The sequence below is a fragment of the Venturia canescens genome, chromosome 1, assembly GCF_019457755.1.
Source record: "Venturia canescens isolate UGA chromosome 1, ASM1945775v1, whole genome shotgun sequence".
Taxonomy (NCBI): Eukaryota; Metazoa; Arthropoda; class Insecta; order Hymenoptera; family Ichneumonidae; genus Venturia; species Venturia canescens.
The window spans coordinates 37,125,003-37,145,701 of NC_057421.1; the positions used below are offsets into that span (position 1 = coordinate 37,125,003).

General features: G+C 38.6%; 2 protein-coding genes across 2 annotated transcripts in view; both read left to right on the top strand.

Moving 5' to 3' along the window:
- The window catches only part of LOC122411591 (uncharacterized), a 206,299-nt gene that overhangs the window by 98,896 nt on the left and 86,704 nt on the right, over nucleotides 1-20,699 (top strand). The gene's annotated exons all lie outside the window — the stretch shown is intronic.
- On the top strand, nucleotides 2,084-4,299 carry LOC122417181 (uncharacterized). Its single transcript, XM_043430506.1, has 6 exons — nucleotides 2,084-2,512; nucleotides 2,586-2,795; nucleotides 2,875-3,237; nucleotides 3,321-3,589; nucleotides 3,714-3,882; nucleotides 3,966-4,299. The coding sequence occupies exons 1-6, from the start codon at nucleotides 2,278-2,280 to the stop codon at nucleotides 4,109-4,111; spliced, it is 1,392 nt and encodes a 463-aa protein (XP_043286441.1). The 5' UTR covers nucleotides 2,084-2,277; the 3' UTR covers nucleotides 4,112-4,299.

The following is a 20,699-nucleotide window of genomic DNA, read 5'->3' on the forward strand; positions in this document are numbered from 1 at the left end:
ATTGAGGAAATACGACGATGGGCTTTGACAAATCCACCGATACCTCATTCTCGTTTAGAGGGATTATTAAACATATTAAGACACAATTATCCGAATTTACCAAAAAGTGCCAAAACATTTCTAGGAACCAACAGTATGAGTTGTGATATTGAGAATTTTGGTGAAAATATAGATGGACAACTTGTTTATTTTGGCATTGCTGAAAATCTCAAGAGCACTGTCAATCCAGCGTTGCATGAAGTCAATTCAATTGAATTACTTTTCAATGTAGACGGATTACCCCTCTTCAAATCAAGTTCTAAACAAATTTGGCCAATTCTTTGTAAAATTTTCAACGATCCTGATGTTTACAAGCCATTTCCAGTATCCATTTGTTGCGGTGATGGAAAACCAGAAAACTTGAATAAATATTTTGAAAAATTTATTGAAGAAATAAACGTACTTCAACGCCATGGATTCTTTATTGATGAAGAACATTTTGACGTCAATATTAAAGCATTCATATGCGACAGACCTGCTCGTTCTATCTTGAAATGTATCATCAATGCCGGAGGATATTATGCATGTGAGCGATGCACAGTACGCGGACGTCGAAAGGATGGCCGTACCATTTATTCAGCAACTGCTGAAGAGCTGCGAACAGATGCTGCTTTCCGGGCTCAAAGTAATAAACACCATCATAATGGGATCAGTCCATTGACTCAAATTGAACCGCCAATTGATTTTATATATCAATTCCTATTGGACCCAATGCACCTCCTTTTTCTCGGTGTGATGAAAAAGCTTTTCGAGTATTGGTTAGATGGTGATTTAAAGACAGTCAGACTAAGTAATATCGACAAAAGACGATTAACTAAATTATTAACAGAACTTCATTTCCAAGTACCAAATGATTTTCAAAGAGCAACAAGATCTCTCTCTCAAATTAAAAAATTCAAAGCAACAGAATTTCAATTTATTTTGTTATATGCTGGTCCTATTATTTTTAAAAAAATACTTCCCAAATATGTTTATAGACATTTTTTATTCCTGCATATTGCATGTCGAATATTATGGTCTAGTGACTTAGCCACTAGTAAATGGAAACATGCAAAATACTTACTGGAGCTATTTGTTTTCTTTGCACCAACAATATACGGAGAAAGATCTCTTATTGGAAATATGCATGGTCTGATTCATTTGGCTGATGATGTTCAGTATATGAATTGTCCAATGTCAAAAATCACTGCTTATCCGTTTGAAAACACATTGGGAAAAATGAAAAAATTGTTGCGGCATGGAAAAAACCCTCTCGCTCAATTGTGTCGCCGCTTGAATGAAATTTCCAAGTACCAAAAAAAGCCAGAAAAACCTAAAACGGTGCAAATATTACGACAATTACGCCCGAACAATTTAGGTGAAGTAAATGTGAAACGGGTACAATTCAAAAACTCAATCATCACGGACAAATACCCAAACAACACAGTTTTATTGGCAAACGATCGTGTTTTCCAAATTGGACGTATATACATTCCCGTGGATGGAAATGTTAATTCTCTTATGATAGAAGGAGAATTCATGCGTAAAAAGAACTCAGTTTATGAACAACCGTGCAGCTCGGAAATATTCAAAATGTGGCGAATTTCGAGAAAAAAAAATGGTAATGCTGCAGTACTTTACCTCAACGAAGTTCAACGAAAAATGGTGCACGTCTGTATTGACAACGTAAATGAAACAAAAATGTACGTTATGCCTTTGCTTCATTAACGCGATTAAACTTCCGTTGTTTCACAGAATGCATTGAAGTGATAAATATGTTACGAAAAAAAAACATTAAAAAAAATCCATAACCGTACTAAACACTGTTTTTTCGATCGATTATTGTGGGTTCTAGATTTGTGAAAGAAAATAATGTTGGAGAAAAAAAAATTACTTTAGTGACCATGTTGATAAACAACTGCTTGTAGAGCAGTGTTGTTACACCAGCGCCACCGTAGCATCGCAACGCACGCGCCGCGCGCCTGTTTACCGCGTTTTCTATACGGGTTCCCGCGTTTTTGGCAGGTATTCCCACGTTTTTGCCGCGTGCTCGCGTGTTTCGTACATCGTTTCATTTACACGTGCGGGTAACACTCGGGTTATTGATAGTGGTTATTTTAATTTGCGGTGTTAATTGTGCGGTGTAAAAACAAAAAAATAACAAAAAGTGTTACAAATAAATATCAGCCACGTGTTTCGTCATTCGAATTGTTTCTCGTTTTTCTCGTCATTAAGAAAAAAAACTGAAAGAGTGACACGATGGAATATAAATATAGGTTAGTGATGTTCATAAGTGATAAAAAAGAAAAGGAAATCGATATTGTTCCTACGTCGTGGCTCGAAAATGATGAAGCTACAGACACATTGTTGTGCAAATTTATGCCGCAACCGTATACGAAAAAAACAATATCCATTCTACACAAAATGTTAAAAAACTGTGAAAAACCACTAGACGAGTGGCCCAGTTTTCCGGTGGATCTCCGAGGAAGAGCTTGTGAGTTTCAATAAGTTTTTTTATTTGATTTAATTGATGGCAAAACATTTTGTGTTAATAATCATTTTTCTAGCTACTTATGAAGAAGCAGAAGAAAAAGCACTTTTACTGGAACAGAAACCGTATGCTTACTCAACAGATAGTGAGAAAAATGCGAAGAAAAAAGCAATTCAGGATAAAAAAAGTTTTAAATTCAAATCTCTTCCATTGAAAGATAGTTTGGTTTTGGAAAAACTGAGTGACATAAGCTTCGACCTCAATGATAATTTGATGCCCATCGAAGGTAAGACTATTTTGTAACAAACAATTTCAAACTTACAATGAGAAAAGATTAAACCTCAATTTGTTTTCACTCTTTGTAGTATTGGAGAAAGAAAAAAGTAAAAATGTAACTCAAGCAACGAAAACTGAAATTCCAAGGAAAAAACCATCTCGACAAAAGCTTTCCGATCCTGTGGAAAGTTCTGAGAAAGAATCTAGCGACAATACTTCATTAGAGAGTTTGAACAATTCTTCTATCGCATCACCAATAAAGCAAAATTCTCAAAAAAGTTCAGGAAAATTTGTCGCTATTAAAAAAAAAGATATACTCTCTGCGAGCACCAGCAAGCATTCCGAGGGCTTGAATTCCTTTCAAACTGATATACATCCTCAAAAATGTTCAACAGCCTTTGGGAATGCCAAGAAAAATTTACCTTCGACTAGTACTAATCAGTGTTTCGAAGGTGAGATAAGACTTTATAAAAATTCCAAACTCATGTAACTACTTTGATCATTATCGCTAACTATATAAACACTATTTTTTCAGATCGGCTGTTCAAATTCTTTGGGGAAAAGCTGAATTCATTGAATTATAAGATTGGCCAAATCCAAGGACAAATACTTGACCTGTCAGCGGCTTTAAATTCCATTCAAAACTCTATCCAGACAATCAAACCAACAAATGATGATATTATTGATTGGAATAAAAACTTCACTGAAGAGGTTCTTGATTTCTCACTTCCATGTCGAAATCATGATGAATTCAATAAACTCAATGAAGAGATAGCAACGAGTGAGCAGTTTCGGAAAAAATTGGTAAATTTTGAAATTTTCTTTCTACTGTGTTTTTGTATAGTTTCTTCAAATGATTTTTGAACTTGCCAAACTTTTAAAAACAGTTTCGACCTTGATTTTCACAGTTTCAAACATATTCTTACAGATACGTCAAATACTATTGTCTATTAATAAGAAAACTGGCCTGCGGAGAAACATGGGTCAAATAATTCGAAAATACATGTCACGCGATTTAGCTCTTTCGTTCACAACATCGAAAGCAGTAACTGGCAAACATGTGTTCAGCGAATCCAAACTATACTTGTGTCTTAAAGGTAAATAACATGGAGTTTTCATATTTAAATTGAGTCTCTGGTTATCGCTCATTATAATAAACAGGCTTTTTGTTTTATTATAGATGCAGTTTCATCAGTTTTCAAAGAGGAAGATGGTGCGAATTTAACAGAACCAACATTTAAAGAATCTGTTCGAATCGTTTTTAACAACGCTAAGGATTGGGACGGCCAAGGAAATATTCGAAAAAAAAATGCGCAAAAAACTTGAACGTCACATTAAAATATCACGAAAGATTTAAACTGTAAGTTTCCAATTGTATTGTTCTTTTTGTCAAAAAAAAATTGGGTTGTATTAATATATAAAATTTAAAGAAAGGAGTTAAGGATATTATTCTCTTACTTCTTTTTTTTACAACTTGGTAATTTGGTTCAAATTTTTCTTGCCCGTGCATACATACGTAGAAATAAAATTTCTTTAATAAAAAGAACAAACAATTAGAAATGTACATTTTAATTGATTTCATGAAAAACAATGAATTACTCTCAGTAATTCATGACAATGATAAGTTACTTTTTTCTTTTTCTACAAGAATAATTAATTTCTTTATTTACCACCAGGAAATAATATATAAAGCTAAAGCTAAAAATAATCAAATTATTTTTTTTTTCATGAAATTCTTTTTTTTATTATATTTTTTTATATTTCTTGGTGTCACAGTACTTTTTCGGCAAAAAAAATGTGGTAAAAAATAAACTAACAGAATAAAACTGATTGAATAAAAAAAGTCTATTAATATATGTAGTACTGATCTTGAAAAAATATATTATAAGATAACCCTGCTTCTCCATAGGTATTTCAAAAGAACCCGATCGGGACCTTAACAAGGATAATGATATTTATTTATATTATAACCTCGTTTTCCGACAAGGATCTCCAAATGAACCTTTTCAGGACCTGATCGGTCTTCCTGATCAGGTCCTTATGTTCCAGAATCGTTACAAGACTTGCTAGGTCCTGATCAGGGTTCCTAGTCCGGACCTGATGCTGAAATCGGGGATACCTGATCAGGACCACCCATAAAATTTCTAGTCGGGTTGGGCAACAGGTTGGCGCCGCAACTCTACCCACGCTTCTTCTCTCTCGCTTTACCGCGAGAGTGAGAGAGAAAGCGACAGACGGATAACATAGAGGCACTACGATTTCCAATCCTCTCCGTTTTACCTAGCACATACACGATACGTACACGATACACAGTCACGTGAACGAGCACAAATACACAAATACACACTGAATAGGCGTTGATCCCTTCGGCGCGACGCCCTGATTCGATCGGTCACTTTTTTTTATCGATTATATATCTGCACTCACTCCCTTGTCACGGGCGAATAAGATGTCTTCGCGCCTTTCCCTGTGGGACCCAACTCGAGGTATCGTACGGTCAGGAATCGTGAGAATATTAAAAAAAAAAAAAAAAAAAAAACGAAAAAACGAAAAAAGAAGAACAAAATTTCTCGCGGGTGTGAGATTGAAAGACTGGAACGAGTCAAGGGAGCGACGACGACTGCAGGAAGTCCAGAACGAGTCCTGTCACCGTTAAGGACATGAATATACATTTATGTTCTGATACTTCTGATGTATGAATTCATATACATATTGGATGCTACACCAGTGAATGCGAGACGCACGATCGAATCGTGACGAATCGTTAAGCCAATCGTTATGCAGAAGCGCTTATTTTTCAACAGCTTCGCGCTCATCCCTCGAAAAATGTGACTTTCCGCTAAACGACCGTAGCTTGGCGAGGCAAGATCCTCATTTGGGATTATCATCGGTAAGAAATTTAATGAACGCTACCTTTTCGTGTTACCATGCATCAGTCACACGCGCCACAAGAATTAATGCGCGCGTGATTAAGAATAGGAAATCACGAAGCCAGGGAAATATACTTCAGTGAGCAATAATTTACTTTCACTGTGCAAGATACACGCGCGAAGAATTTCATTAGGGAGAAGGTAGGAACGTAGTGTAGCAAAAGATAATCCCATGCAGTTATAAACGTCCACCGAATGCCCGATACTTCAGTAAAACTTTACAGACTTTGACAGGTTCACTGCACTTTCCACATTTAATCTTACGTTTTTTGCACCGATAGCCAATTCAAAGAATTGCACTTTTTCACTGTTTCCCGCTAAATTCGAAAACTTCGTTTTGAAAAATATCACGACGCTGACCTTAATTTTTCTTTGATCTTTTCTTTCGGGTTTTGAAAGCTTTTAAAGCAGTTGAAACGCCACTGTCGGAGAAACGCGATTGTGACTTTTTTATGAAGCAGCTGAGCAATGTATAGCTACGACACGAGCACTATAATGTCGTAGCGAAGAAGACCGAAAAAGCAGATGTACCGGTGTTCAACCACAGAGCCAAGTCGTAAAATTTCTTGGGGATGATTGCAATCGCTTTTCCATCCTCTTTCGTTGCAGTGCCAGTACACATACACACGACACACTTAACCTGACGATCATGTATGGAGATGTGTGCAAGAGTATCCAATTGTTATCTTTCACTACACATACACACACGCGCACGCACGCACACACACAACGCGTTCGCGAGAAAGTTCGAATTGAACAGATTTCGTGCTAAGAAAAAAAAACTCCTGGATTCTAAAGTGGTTGTAGACGCGAACGAAATGTCCAGATGACTAAAATCTATCACTTTTATAATGGAATCTTAGATTTTCAATCCCCTGTTGCAAAATAACATTGGAATACAACAGTCCAGAATATTCGAAGCGTCGACAACATGAAGAATTTCTACATAACTTCGGAACCAAACGGTAAATGTCCATGGCCTTCGGTCATTGCTACAAGTCACTTCGAACTCATCGAAAAGTATCAACATTTCGCAATTGCAACGCAAACCTTGCCACTGTCAATTAATCCGTTTGATGTTTGAAAATGTTTACGGTCTGAGGCGAACTGTCATCCTCGCGAAAGGACAGCATGACCGTCGTCGAAAAATTCACGTACAGTTCTTTAAGAATACTGAAAACCAAAGTTCCAAAATATTAATCGAAATAAAGCTGACAGCTAGATCGGTCAAAGCGATCTTTGAAGTGATAGTTTTGAACCCCCGATCATTGGAGATCAACTCTGTCGATACTGCCTTGTTGTTGAAGTAGTAACTTGACACGGATTTACAATCAGTATGGAACGATCGGTCGCACTGTCGATAAACTTTCAGTAAGAAACTAACCCGACGCTCGGTATGAAATACGGCGTGAAATTGGCACGTACAGTGAACAAATAAAAAATCAAGGAATTCCCTTCGCGTTAGGGTACGACTATCGTTCGCGCTTATCCACTGTCTACTGTCGGACATACGACGTCCACTGTCCTCTCAGGGGGGATCGGTACGAGCGCGTGGTCCCGAGAACGCGCTGCCGGGGCAACAGTTAAAGATTGACAAAGACAAAACGATCACGAACGATCGTGGCTAAGAAAGATCGAGAGAGAAAGAAGCAACGGAGGCAGTGGTTGGATGGTGGTGGTTGGTCGCGTGGAGGCACGCGCTGGACCGTACACGGCAAAATGTGGATGCTGGCTGGGACCATAACGTGTAGGCGTGTATACATATACATACATATTTATGTGTATACACACGTGCACGTATATATTTCCTCAGACCTGTGTGCTCGAACGTACGGATGAGGAAGCGAGATGGAGATCAACGTAAACTAAGATCGAACGACTGGCTGCAGCACGAGTCAGAGAGGAACGGAGAAAAAAGCTCGCTTATAAGCGCAACGGGAAAGAAAGCGATGAGGTCGACTTAAGGAAAAGAGAGGGGGCAGCAAGGAAGATATGTAGATGCCAGAATCCAAGGTAGCAGGGTGAAAGAACGAGACAGAACTATAAGATGTTGGTGATGACTCAAGCCGAGAAGGAGAATGCTTTTTCTCGTGAGTGTGTTGTTCTCTCTCTCTCTCTCTCTCTCTCTCTCTCTTTCTCTCTCTCTCTCTCTCTGGTCCTATTCTTCTCTTCAACTTGCGTGTGAGAATGCGTGTGCCAGATGAATCTGTACGGGTAATGGCAGGCAGTAGTCCGACGAAGATGGAAATACAAGAAGTAACTCCCACTATAAACCACTATACGGGGGGAAATGGCTCCTTAGGCGTGCACTCACAAGACCATGAGCATCGACGACACACGTCATGTGCGCGTTCCCAAGTGGCACCCATGTGCAATATCTTTTTACCACAATCCGAATGAACATTTTAGAATAAGGTGTAGTAGTTTTATGAAATATATAATAGAAGCTGAGAATGGGGTGTAAAAGATTTTCTAACGGGTATGATTGGTTTTCAATATTTTAGCCATGAGGGCTAAGATTGATCTCATTGCGACGAGGTTTATCAAAAGCCCTGGTCGATGCTGGTACGATCGGCAATAAATTCTGAACCGTTTGGCCGGTTGACGAGTTGCACACACGCATGGCGCCGCTCAAATAAGACGATCTAATCGATAAGTGCTTAACGAGGAACGGAATATACTCGACTTTATAATTCATGACGATCGATAATGATCCAGGCAAGTCGAATCAAGGACTGCGATCCAAGCACCGTCAGCGGTTTATAACTGAGAATGCCACACACGTTATTCCCTGTATCTATGATCCGTCTTTCTTCCTTTCTTCGTATACCTCGGTGCTTCTCTTGTTTTCTCTCTTCTTTCCTTTTTATCTTCTTTATTCTCGCGCGCCCCTTTTTTCCACACACGCAATCAACGATCCATTACGTTCCCTTATGCACTTATTTCTCTTCAATTCGTTAAAAGTACGTTTCCTTTCTCCGTTCATTGTCCCTCTTTTTACTCACACGTACATCGAGTGAACGCCGGAGTCGTGGCAACGAGCGGGCATGAGGCCATGAAAGATCCATACACCCACATCAAAGAACAGGAGAAAGCCGTACGCACGGTCCTCGCGAGCACTGATGGGATTTACACTTTTAACGAGTTCGAGAAAAGGCTAATGGATCGCAGCCTATCGATCGAGTCCTCGTACCCTTTTTGAATCTTCGGTAGCATTTTCTTCGTCCTTATTTTCCACACTGCAGTGTCTCTCGTTCCATTATATTCCCCATTTCTTGGACAGTCATCCTCGTTCAATGTTCAAATAATTTCATTAATCAATTTCATATGATTCGATAAGAATGGAAAAAGATGTTTGAAAGTTCATATATTATCATTATTTGTTTTTTCACATAGTCATTACTCCGGAGAGCATCACTTTCGACATTGTTCTTCGATTATACACATTTCTCCATTGCTTTCCACACTATTGCACTCCCGTTAATCCTTGCTGGGCATATGCCCGCAAGAGTATTACTTTCCCCCCATGATGCTTTTTGTTCCATTCTCAGCATTCTGAGATTTCGAATGAACTTTGAATATTCCCAACATATCATTGTTTTTTTTTGCCGTTTTTGTCAAAATTTTTCGATCCATCAGTTTACCTCTGTGACTTTTTTTCGAATTCATGATTACTGCCATACTCCCCTAAAAAGTGATCGGACATTGATCCATACTGCAATGACCATACTGAAACAAACTTATTGTCACATGTTTAAGGGAAAGGCGTTGTTTGCAATTGCATTATTAAGAGGGATGTTGAGGAAGCTATTGATGCTAAGTGAGCTTGTTCCCATAATCATAAGTCGCTTATCGCAGTCATTGCTAAGAATACATTACAGAAGATAGATCATCGAAGAACATACGCGTTTTGCGCACGGTCCTTATTTCTGAGAGTCTCACGTAGTATCACGTATTCTATAATATTATCGGTTGATCCGTAGCGAGGATTTCTATATCGCCTGATCTTAGGATGGAGAGATAAGGCGTGGGACGTCTGAGCCCATATGTAGCAATCGCTAATATACGTATATGAATATAATCGAGCTGAAACATTCGAAGAGACTTAACTGAGGTTGTTTAGCATTTCAGGATAGTCAGAATTTTGCCATTTTGTCTATCAGCGATATGAACGAATACATTAATGTATTTCCGTGCGCATATATACGCATAAAAGCACGTGTCAGTTTCTATGTGCTAAGTTGGTCAATACCCTTAGCGCTTTCTCACGTGTGTGTTACGAATATGTGTCTCTTTCAAGAATGTATTTGTCGAGTTTTTCGATGTCTAAGATGCTGGACGGTCAACAATTCTACCGCATGTACAGCTTGTTACGGTAGCATGTCTCCAAGCACTGATAAGCTCCCACATAATCCATACGGTCATGCAACAAATCAGACTCGATGAGCCTCACCGAATTTTTTGGCCATTGAACATCCACTGTTAATTTGAGATCAGCCTGTGCACAGTTGAAAGATTATTGTTTATTTTTTCGTTCCATTTAAGACAATGATGTATTTACAAACATGGAACATCGAATGCTATATTCCAGATAAAATATTTCATGAACTTTAGAAGATGATATTTTATTCCTCAACGTTTGTAGATCAATTTAAATTTATTAACGCTTGATCAAATTTTAAATCAAATTTACAACTTTGTTCCACCATTATATTTTGTTTGTCTTAGTCGGCTCACCCGATCTTACTATGGTAACGCCAATATTTTATAGTAAATATTATTATGATGTGCCCGATAGTTCGAAAGGATGAAAAAACCATGTAAACCGGAAGCGTGATTGTTCGATGCCAGAGGGAAGAACACGAAACGTTCGGCGATGACGTTTCACTGAGGATGCCAAAGAGAATAAATTGTGAGACGAAAGATGCTGTAGCTCTGGGATTCTACAAGTCATCTTGGACAATGCTCGTGTGGGACCAGCTTCCAGATCTTTTTAATAGCCGCGGATACACGTCCGAAAGTAAAAAAATGTTAAATCGAAACCCTCACAAAATGGGACATTCGATGTTAAATCATTGCTGGGATATCGAATCCTGCATCATAAGATAAACCAGAATAATATGAATTTAAAAAAAAACAGCCAGCAAATGAAGTTCGCAGCATTCGAATAACATCGAGGACTTTTTCATCTGTAGATAAGGCTTGCTACTTTTTCGTTGTGACCAATTCCCATTGATTTATGAGACCAAAGCTTTGATTAATTGCGAAGAATCATTGAATTCTTCAGCACAACATTTTATCATTTATGCTTCTACTTTGACTTGCTGAAGATGTTGAAAAATAATACTCGAAAAATCGTGCGTTATTTCCGAACAGTGCTATCAATGTTACTTATTCGCACTTCGCACTGCGGTGGAGAGTACTGAGAAATCCTAATAATGAAAACAAAAGTTCTGCGGTTTTCCTGAGAAAACCCATAATTGAACATTATAACGAAACGCAACTGGATATGCTGGTTTATTTCTAGATTACTTTATCATTCAGAGTGCTGGAAAATCAAGGGTGGTTAATATGACATAAAATGCCCCATATGGAATGCGTGTACAGGGGGACAGAATGAATACCATTTACGATTGCGTTCATGCGAGCGCACAAAGCCGGGCAACTTAAACGTTCGCGTGCACGCTTGTAATGCCGACGTCGTTAAACCTTTATATATTTGTCAAGAGTATTTGAGTAATGTCCGAGGAACGAAGAGATCAAGAACTCGACGCTTTCTTACTCCATTTCATTTTTTCTCACTCATACTTATACATACGCGCGCGAACGCGTGCGCGCTCGCGCATGTGTTTCCGACTTTTCTTTTCAACGATCGCCTCATCTGCTTTGCTTTTCACTGTTAGAGACACCCGTCTAGTCTCGCACTTCAGGTGATCATTTCTATACTAACGACAATTACGTTTTACCAAGTTTCCTTTTCTTCGTCGATTTAATTCGTGAGCAAAACTCTCAGCAATCGTATTGCAATAGTGCGCCATCCTAGAGATGATTGCGCGTCGCGCGCGCTTGAGGCAACCTCGCTTCCCGTATTCGAGGTTGCAGAATACCAGCATTTTCGTTCTATCGTGAATACATTGATTCAATATTAAAATGCATTAACTTCCGATTTGTGACAGTTGATGTAATAATATTCTTCAAATTTATTGACACTTTATTATACTTGACGTCACATCATACCACGTTATTTATCGATTTATGAAAAGAATCTATGAACAACGATACAGCTTGGGCCCGGATTAAGGATCGTGAATATTTAATTTCCCGAGATGACTGCTTTTCGGAAGGGTCAATATTATTGACTTTAACGATATTTAAGTGGGTAGGGTAACACTTTGAAATATTTTGCGTAAAATAAAAAAGAAGAAGTCAAGTACACGCATACACCAGAATTTCGAATAAAATGTAATATCGGAGAAATGAAGGGAGCAACAACTTTTGCCTTGCACACATTCATTTATTATTTTATATCTTTTTTGTTTCCATGACATGATAAATATCGAAAAACAAATGCTTGGCTCTATTCGAACAGCACTCTTTGAGGCTCGATCTCAGATATTATAACGAAGAATCGAAGCTCGAAGCTGACGAACGAGAGGAAGAAACAGCATAAGTGAGAAAAACAGAGAAAGTGAGAGAAAGAAAGAGCTCCTCCTGGAGAGCAGTCTCTTCCCTCTCAATTATAAGGACGTTTCTCCTCGACCGTATTACGGACCGCAATAACTTTTAGTTTCCTTCGGGCTTGGAATGTCCAATGAATATTTATCATAGAGTCGGGCCATTATTCACTGCGTGACGAGAAATTAATAATCGATTTTGCCGGTCAAACTGGAGCGATAAAAATGGTCGGTATGTGTCGTCGGAGAATGAAATATAAATCGTTGAAGAAGCGATCAGAAAGCAAGAAGCGTTCGAAATACCAGACCGAAGAGTATTCGAATAAGAATAAGAAGATTAAAAGGACGAGAGTGAGAAAACGGTAGCACTTACCTTGACGCCCTTCTCTTTTCTGTGGACCCCACGGCTAAGCAACACGTAACGCGGGCGCGTGTCTTCTTTCTCTTTGCCACTAACAGTCCTGTCCAATTGTCTGTGTTCATCTCCTACCCTCATCTATATGTATATTTATGTATGTACGTGTGTTACATTAGTTCTTGTTTATACACACACAAGTTGAAAGCCATCGAAACCCATATAAAGAGTGGCAGGTACCAACAAGGCTAGAACCCGAAACACCCACGCCAACACAGGATGCGGTATACACACTCACGTTGCGCACGATATATTCTTACTCTTTGCAAAGTCGTCGTATATTCGCGAAGCCATACACGAACAGGACGTGAGAAAATTACGGGGAAGCGATCGACTTATAATAATGGCAGCAGATATCACAAAAAGTTTTTCCATTTCTTCCATCATAAAATCATCGTTGGTTAGTCTATGATTTTTTTCGCTCTTCTTCTCTACTGCAACAATGGAAGATCTACAGTTGACACCTTCTGATTAATCTCGATATTGGCAATGCTAAAAATGACGGAGAATTTTAAAGCAATTGTTTGATATTGAAAGGATTTCTATGATGGCTATTCCCTCGTATTTATATTAACGTTTTACATTCTATATGAATATATGAACTATACGTTATAATGAATAATTTATTAATAATTCTTATTCCACTCATGCATGTTCCTTCACCTGCATATTGACTCGCCTTTCGTTTGGAACAACAGGTTTCGAAATTTCGTTTAATTTTACAACTTAGCTTGAGTTTTTATAACAAATACTGTTACAAAAACACGTTTTTCAAAAATCCAATTTGAATATCTCAATTATTTTGAAATTTGATTGCGTCGGTAGACGCAGAAGTAAATTGAAAAATTCCGTGACGTGCGAAATGCTCGGGGCTGTTTGTGGGACCGAGAATATTGCAGTAGGGCAACATATAAACGCGTGTACCAACTTAAATAAGCGCGCATAACTCGATTCACGTCGGCACAGCATTTCAGAAAATCTCCTCTTCGTGATATCATGCCAGGGCGGTAGCAGCCGTGAGAATTTGTAGTCAGAACGATGCTGGTACATCCGAGCAACCCCGCCAAGATGCGTTCTCAAAACTCATATAGGAGATGGTATACTTTGATCTCTCGCATTAAAGGCAGTTTCGCGGTACAGTCAAGACCATGGTTCTTGACGAAGCTTCATATTGACCCCCACCACGCAAAAATGTAAAAGCCTTAATTATATCCTAAAACAAAAAATGATGGAAGCACTATCTAATTGTCGACTTGTGAAGAAAATTTAAAAAATGTCAAACTGTGCGAATAATTTGTGGATGCCATACAACTTTTTGCATCTTAAATCAGAATTTTGTATAATTTGACCAATAAGTATAATTGAAATTAGCTATTAGGTATACAATCTGTATATTCGATAAACTTTTTCCCCTAGATCCATTCTTGTCAGATCTCACAATTTCACATTCGAAAGTATACGTACTTTCGTTCTAAATAAAGATCATTTATATAAAGAACTTTGTTTCCTTAAAAATTGTATCAACGAAAATAGAAAATTGAAAATGCATTGCAAATATCCAGATACATCGTATGTCTATGCGACCGGTATTCCAAATAAGCAGTAAATATAGATATTCTGCAGTCTAAGCTTGACACCATCGACTCTCACATATCTTTTGGAAAGTTATAAAATCTTTGTTTTCTATTTATTTTTACTTTAGGTACACGGCTGATCTGACTGTACCGCCGGAGCCGCCTCAATATAAACGTATAGTCTTCCATCACGGAGTGCAATTTGCATGAACGTATTTCGCATACATTTACACATTTGTGCATGCGTGTGAGAGAATCTTGTGCGTGTACTTAGCATAAGTCTCGAACCTGAGGCGCTCTCTCATCGTATTTCATGCGCTGGCCTGCGTATAACCAATCCAAGCCTTGTGTAAGCATGTTCTTTCCTTCCCTTCTTATATCCCTTTACGTTTCATCCATACAGGGTGATTCTTTCGACCATGGAAAATTCCGGATATGCACAGCCTCCAACTTTTTATAAGTTACATCTTCTTCGTATTTTCATTTTAAAAATCATTCATTAAATAACTTCTGTACCACTCGGAAAAGGGAACAATCCCTAATCCATTATTTACTAAAGATACTTCCAAATATAATTATGTGAGAAGCAAACTTCGAGCGCGTTCGCGAGTAAAATATTGCTCAATGACATTGCATGGAAATACAATATATTTAAAATATGACGAATGTCATCTGACGTGAGGTTTTCCAGATGGATGATAATTTTTTTTATTTTTTTTTATCGTTGACAATATTATTAACGTAATTATTATAAATACGAAATGATGAGTATACGGTCAACATCTTAATGCGTTATTTCTCATAATTCATAACTAGCAAGCGGAGTACTTATACCCCGCTCACTTTATAACGGAGTAATAACGCCGAAATAAAGTCTTTATACAAGCGCAAGCTTATCAGCGTAATTCATTCGTACTCATCCGGCTACCAGCTCGTGCACGTTGTATCGCTCGGAGCGCACATAAGAAGCAACGTGTCGCGTACGGCATATGGCGGGATTACGCGTATTTTATATCCTTCGCACACTCATCCTCGACTGCATCCTCGTCGCTTTTGCGGAAGACGAAGCGCGTTCGTTTACACACTTATTTTTACCGAACAACAGACAAAATTTTTTAATAGACATATACAAATATCAAGAAAGAGTTTACTAAAATTTGGACGAACGAAGCTCGCTGCTTCTATTTCATTGATATGGCGAATAAATAGATAATTTCATAAATTCCCTAACAAATGAGGACGAGCGATACTCAACATTCAATAGTGAAACACTTTAGTTTAAATTCACAACGAGTTCAACGAAATTCTTAAAAATAGGAATTAAACCGATCTAATGCCGATATATATGCGAGTAAACTATTTCATTGCCCGCATGAATTGGAGCTGTTGAGGATGATCTATTGTACGTTCCGGATGAGTGTGTGTTCTACGCTTTTTATTATCTGCACTCTCCGATGGACCTCAACATCTTGTCTACAGTTTTCTCATCGCGTATAGCTTTGCCTTCCACCTAAGCGAGAAATCATGCATGAACAAATATATCTACATCGTCTGTATAGACTTGCGTATACCGATCCCATATAGAGACAACTCATCTCATGCTATCTGCTATCTACTTCATTGCCTGTATACCTATTCGTGACGTGCGCGTACAGTAGAATATGTACATAGTAGTACTACGACGCCTGCTTTTCCACGAGAGACGAAGGCGATATTTCAACACGCTCGTATCACTCGAGTTATAAACTCGGCGGTAAACTCGCGCATCGTTTCGTACTTCGAACTTCGCGCGTCTTATTCAGAGAGCAAGAGAATCTTTGGTATGTTTATATATACATGCAAATATTAGCGATTCGGTACACAGGTATGTATTGCAAGTATTCTGAAGAATTTATATCTCAGGCTGTTTTGCCGATATATTGAAAAGGCCGTGAGTGCTGTGGTTGAAGTTGTTGAAAAAGTGTCTAAAGGAGTGGCATATGGAGAGTCAACAATAAGTTTGCTGACAATTAATCGAAACAAACTTACCGTGGCCATTGTAAATTCAATCCGAAGAAAAATGAAATGTCCGTCACTGTGGAAACCATTTTTGATGCTCAACATCGATTTAATGACTTATTTGTAACGAAAAAATCGTCAACCAGGATGTTTATTTTCTATTTATTTTCGTCATAAATATTTTGACGTCGTGAATCATATGGTGAATGAAATGTTTCAAGAAGAAACAGCATTCTTAGTTGAAGAGGCGCAAGTGCGAATCCGTGCAAATTTTATCCAGACTCCACACGGTGTTTTCGCAATGTCGTTCCTTATCTTTTCTCCGAGATGCTCTTAAGATAATTCGCATGCTCGACAGATATTTCTGAGTGAATAAGGTGAACGAATAAGAGAGGCTGTCGCCACGATGGTGGCCCTGCATTATTATTATTATTACCGTTATCGTTGTTGTTATTGTCGTTTTTTTTCATTATTTGCGAGTGCGAGAACACGAATAAAAAGCTGAGGTATACAAGACTGATAAACGACTGTCCGGAAAATGTCCCAGCTAGGATGAAATACGATCGAGAGAGAAATCACCGGGGCTGACTTAATTTGGGTCGTTAGAAGGACACCACACATTTTCACGTCCTTCTTTCGTGTAATATACCGCGGTCCTTCCCCCTCTTTTGCTCCTTCACTCTCTCCCTCTCTCTCTCTCCTTCTTACCCCTTTACCGCACGGACAATAAGTCATTTTAACGATAAGCGCACGGTGCGCTCGAACAAAAACCTTCGTGGACATATAGCACGTATAATTTATGCGAATGCTAATGCTCTCACTCTCAACGGTGGTCTAACCATCCGAATTCAGGGATAAAATTGTTAAACCCATCGTTCCCGATCTAGTAATCGGATTTATTGATCAGTCCGAGAGTAACGCTTTCAAACATTGTGTTCAACAAACCGATGAAAACAGAAATATAGTTAAACCATCTACAAAAATAAGATTTTGATTGAAACTATAGGCATGCCAAACATTCGGTAAATTCGATCCAAAAAAAACCAACTCGAAAGTTTTTTGTTTCGGGTGTGTAGAGAATCTGAACATTGTATAATCAAATCTCTTCTATGAAGCTTGTATTTAATTAATAAGCCCTTCTTAGTAGCTAATCTCAAGAAGAACGAACGATAAGTAGTGCCGCGGTGTACTGAATCAACAGTCTTCAAGCTTTTAGGTATACGAGCGGAAGAAAAGTGGAGAAGAATTTGCGTGCAAGAAGTACGCGGGGGCACAGTCGAGAGTACATGAGAGTGAGAGAGAGAAGGATAAAGAGAAGGGGTTGTTGTGGCCCCCCGAGGCAGCGAGCATAAATCGTCATGGACAGACAGCATGTTCGACTAATTACAGATCCCTGATTACCGCTCGCCCTCGGTGGGCGCGACTCCTTAAGCCTTACGACTAATAAAGAAAAAATAATATTAATAAACGTTAATATCGCGTCCGGGCAATCTCTCCCCGCAGGGCAAAACGGTGTTTATTAATTTATCGGCCCAAGATCCGATAAGAGGCCGACTATGGACCCCAATTTTTTCCTCTTTTTTTCTTCTCCCCGGTGTCTAATCTGCACCTTTTGTTACTTCCGCTGAGTCAAAAAAGGCCGTACAAAATCCTCTTTCATGTTTCCTAAATCTAATTTGTAAAGTGTCGAATGTATTCTAATGCCTGGCACAGTCAATGAAGCTCCGATGCTCAGTCATCGCATCAAGAAATTTCATTCAAAGAATAAGATTCAAAGGATGACTATGTCTTCGACTCGCGCAGAAGAGAACGGTCAATCATTCTCCAGGACTCGAAGTTTTCTTATGATAAAATATCGTTTTTCTATAAATATTCTCCTATCTCAACCTATAAACTCTCTGTATGTCGAAGATGTCTGGGCTACGAAATAAAATTTTTGTCACGAAGCTCATTTTAAAAAATGTACGAAAACACGTTATTAAGAAAATTAATTGCGCGAGGCAAACCGATCATTATTTTTTTTTCATTACAGCGTGAGGTTCAAAAATTTTAATTTCCAGCATAATATTAAAAAATTCAATTTGTAATTTCACCAAAACTTTTCGGCCACCAACAGCGATGGATTGTTTTGGGTGATTTTCTGTAATGGGCTCATTCAGAAAATGATCATATGTGTCACGTGTTGAACCACGCTCACAAAAAGATACCGAGAGTCTGCCCGAGTCATTTCATATTATTTCCAATAACGCTATTGCGTTGCTGTTTCCTGATACGCCAATCTATGACCGCAAAGGTAACGCTTCTCATCAGAGTCAAGAATTACAGTGATGGAAATATACTTAATTGCAAAGGAACAATTTAGCCTGGGCGCGTGATAAGCTGCAAGGGCATCGAAAGTGGTGTGCGAGTATAAAATCGTTGCTCAAACGATCTCTCGGTTAAATCAACTGGGCGGCTGTAGTAGATTAAGGATTATTAGACGTCCGAGGACTTTGCTGCATGGTTATATATTGAAGTACATAGACCTTCCACTACGTCTGCGGAGAGACTTGCTGGCACATTGGAACGGTCACTTCCGCGTGGGATCTCACGCAGGTAGGACACTCCGAACAAGACGAATAAGATGAAGAAGAGAAAAGGACGAAATAAAGAATAAATCGCTTGAGGCCTCACAGGATGAACAGAAACGAGACGCGTGCAAGCTTTCGTATAACGTGACGTTTTGGTTATACCTACTCACTTTGACTAGAGATTTATTCACAGCATTAGATTCAACTAGAGTCAACGTTCTTTCCACTGGAGATCTCCTTAATGAAGTGTAGCGAAAACCAGCATCTCATCGCGCCGCGGGATAATGTTTTCACGGATAATTAATACACCCTCTTCACGATAGTCCCGGGCGGGCGAGCGCCTCGTTGATGAGCCGAGCTCATCTCCGCAAAGCCGCTTAAACCAGCTTCTGATGAATATACTTATATATAAAATATATTCGATGAAACCTATTCATTAATTATATTCTCTATTAATTCTAGCCAATTATTAAAGACACGAGAGAAATTAATTTGCCGTTGTATAAATAAAAGCAGAGTAATGAAAAATTCGACTATTGAATTGCTGAATAGAAACTAATCGCTATATCATAAAAACTCGTCATAACGGTCAAGTACATCGAATGCACTTGAATCGAAGTTTCTCAGATCACGAAGCACCTAGTAAGTTGGCATGAAAAAATGATTGAGCCTTTCTCCAATAAACATTAAAAATGCCTTTAGTCGACGATCTACGTGAGTATGTCACGATTCAGGGTTCCATCATCTCGAAACTGCTCCAAATTTTTTTATATCATCCTTCCCTACTTATATAAAAGCAATAATTTATTTAAAATGTTATACGCACCCGCACACGCATGTGCAATTATGATCACCAATTATCTGATGAATAATATTTGACATGAGCGGAAACCCCCAAAGAATTTCGAATTTATTAACAAGTTTGGAGATGTCACTGTCCTTATTTTCGTTTATATAAAAAATGTTCGACCGTACTGGAGATCAATATATATAACAAAGTTATAAAGCAAACCCATCACGGTTGCAATTCGATCGATAAATGGGCATGCTTACAAACACAAGAAGAGCCAATAAAAAATTCGAACGATGTGTGTATTCCTGGATAAATTAATGGCTACTCTCAGTGGCAGGTGCAACAAATCGCGAATTACAGATTCCTTACGGCAAATGTAAATCGCTCTATAAATTCACGGCTATGTACTGTTTAGCCAATTAGCAAGGAGGCTAGCAATATCTGCATCTGTGTTGATCGCTGATGCGCGGGTTAAGCCAATAGGACCAAAAAGACAATGTTGTTTTAACACGCGTACGTTACCTCAACCGTCGAGTTTCCTCGTGTACTGATATCGTTACTGTTTGTATTTTGCTCATGGCATCCTCAGTCGCTCGCGCATCTGACGCGCTAAAGCTTAACGAAGATCGTGCCAATACACCACTGTAAACACGAACGTGCACCAACACACGTAACTAACCTCACCTCCGTACCCAACACGCAACAGCGCGGTGGAAAGAATTTTTTTTATTTAATTTTTATTTTTCTCTCAATTTGAACCCCATGACAATGGTAAAAAATTCAACAAGAGGACGAAAGTGCACGTGTCTAGTGACGTGACGAGCATTATCAGTTGCTGATGAAGTATGCAAATTCGTACATCCATCTTCCAAACCGGAAGTTCCATTAGCGCGTAGAAGCGCTGATAAAATATGGACTGGTACATAAATAACAAAACATGTAAGCTTCAATCAGGGACAC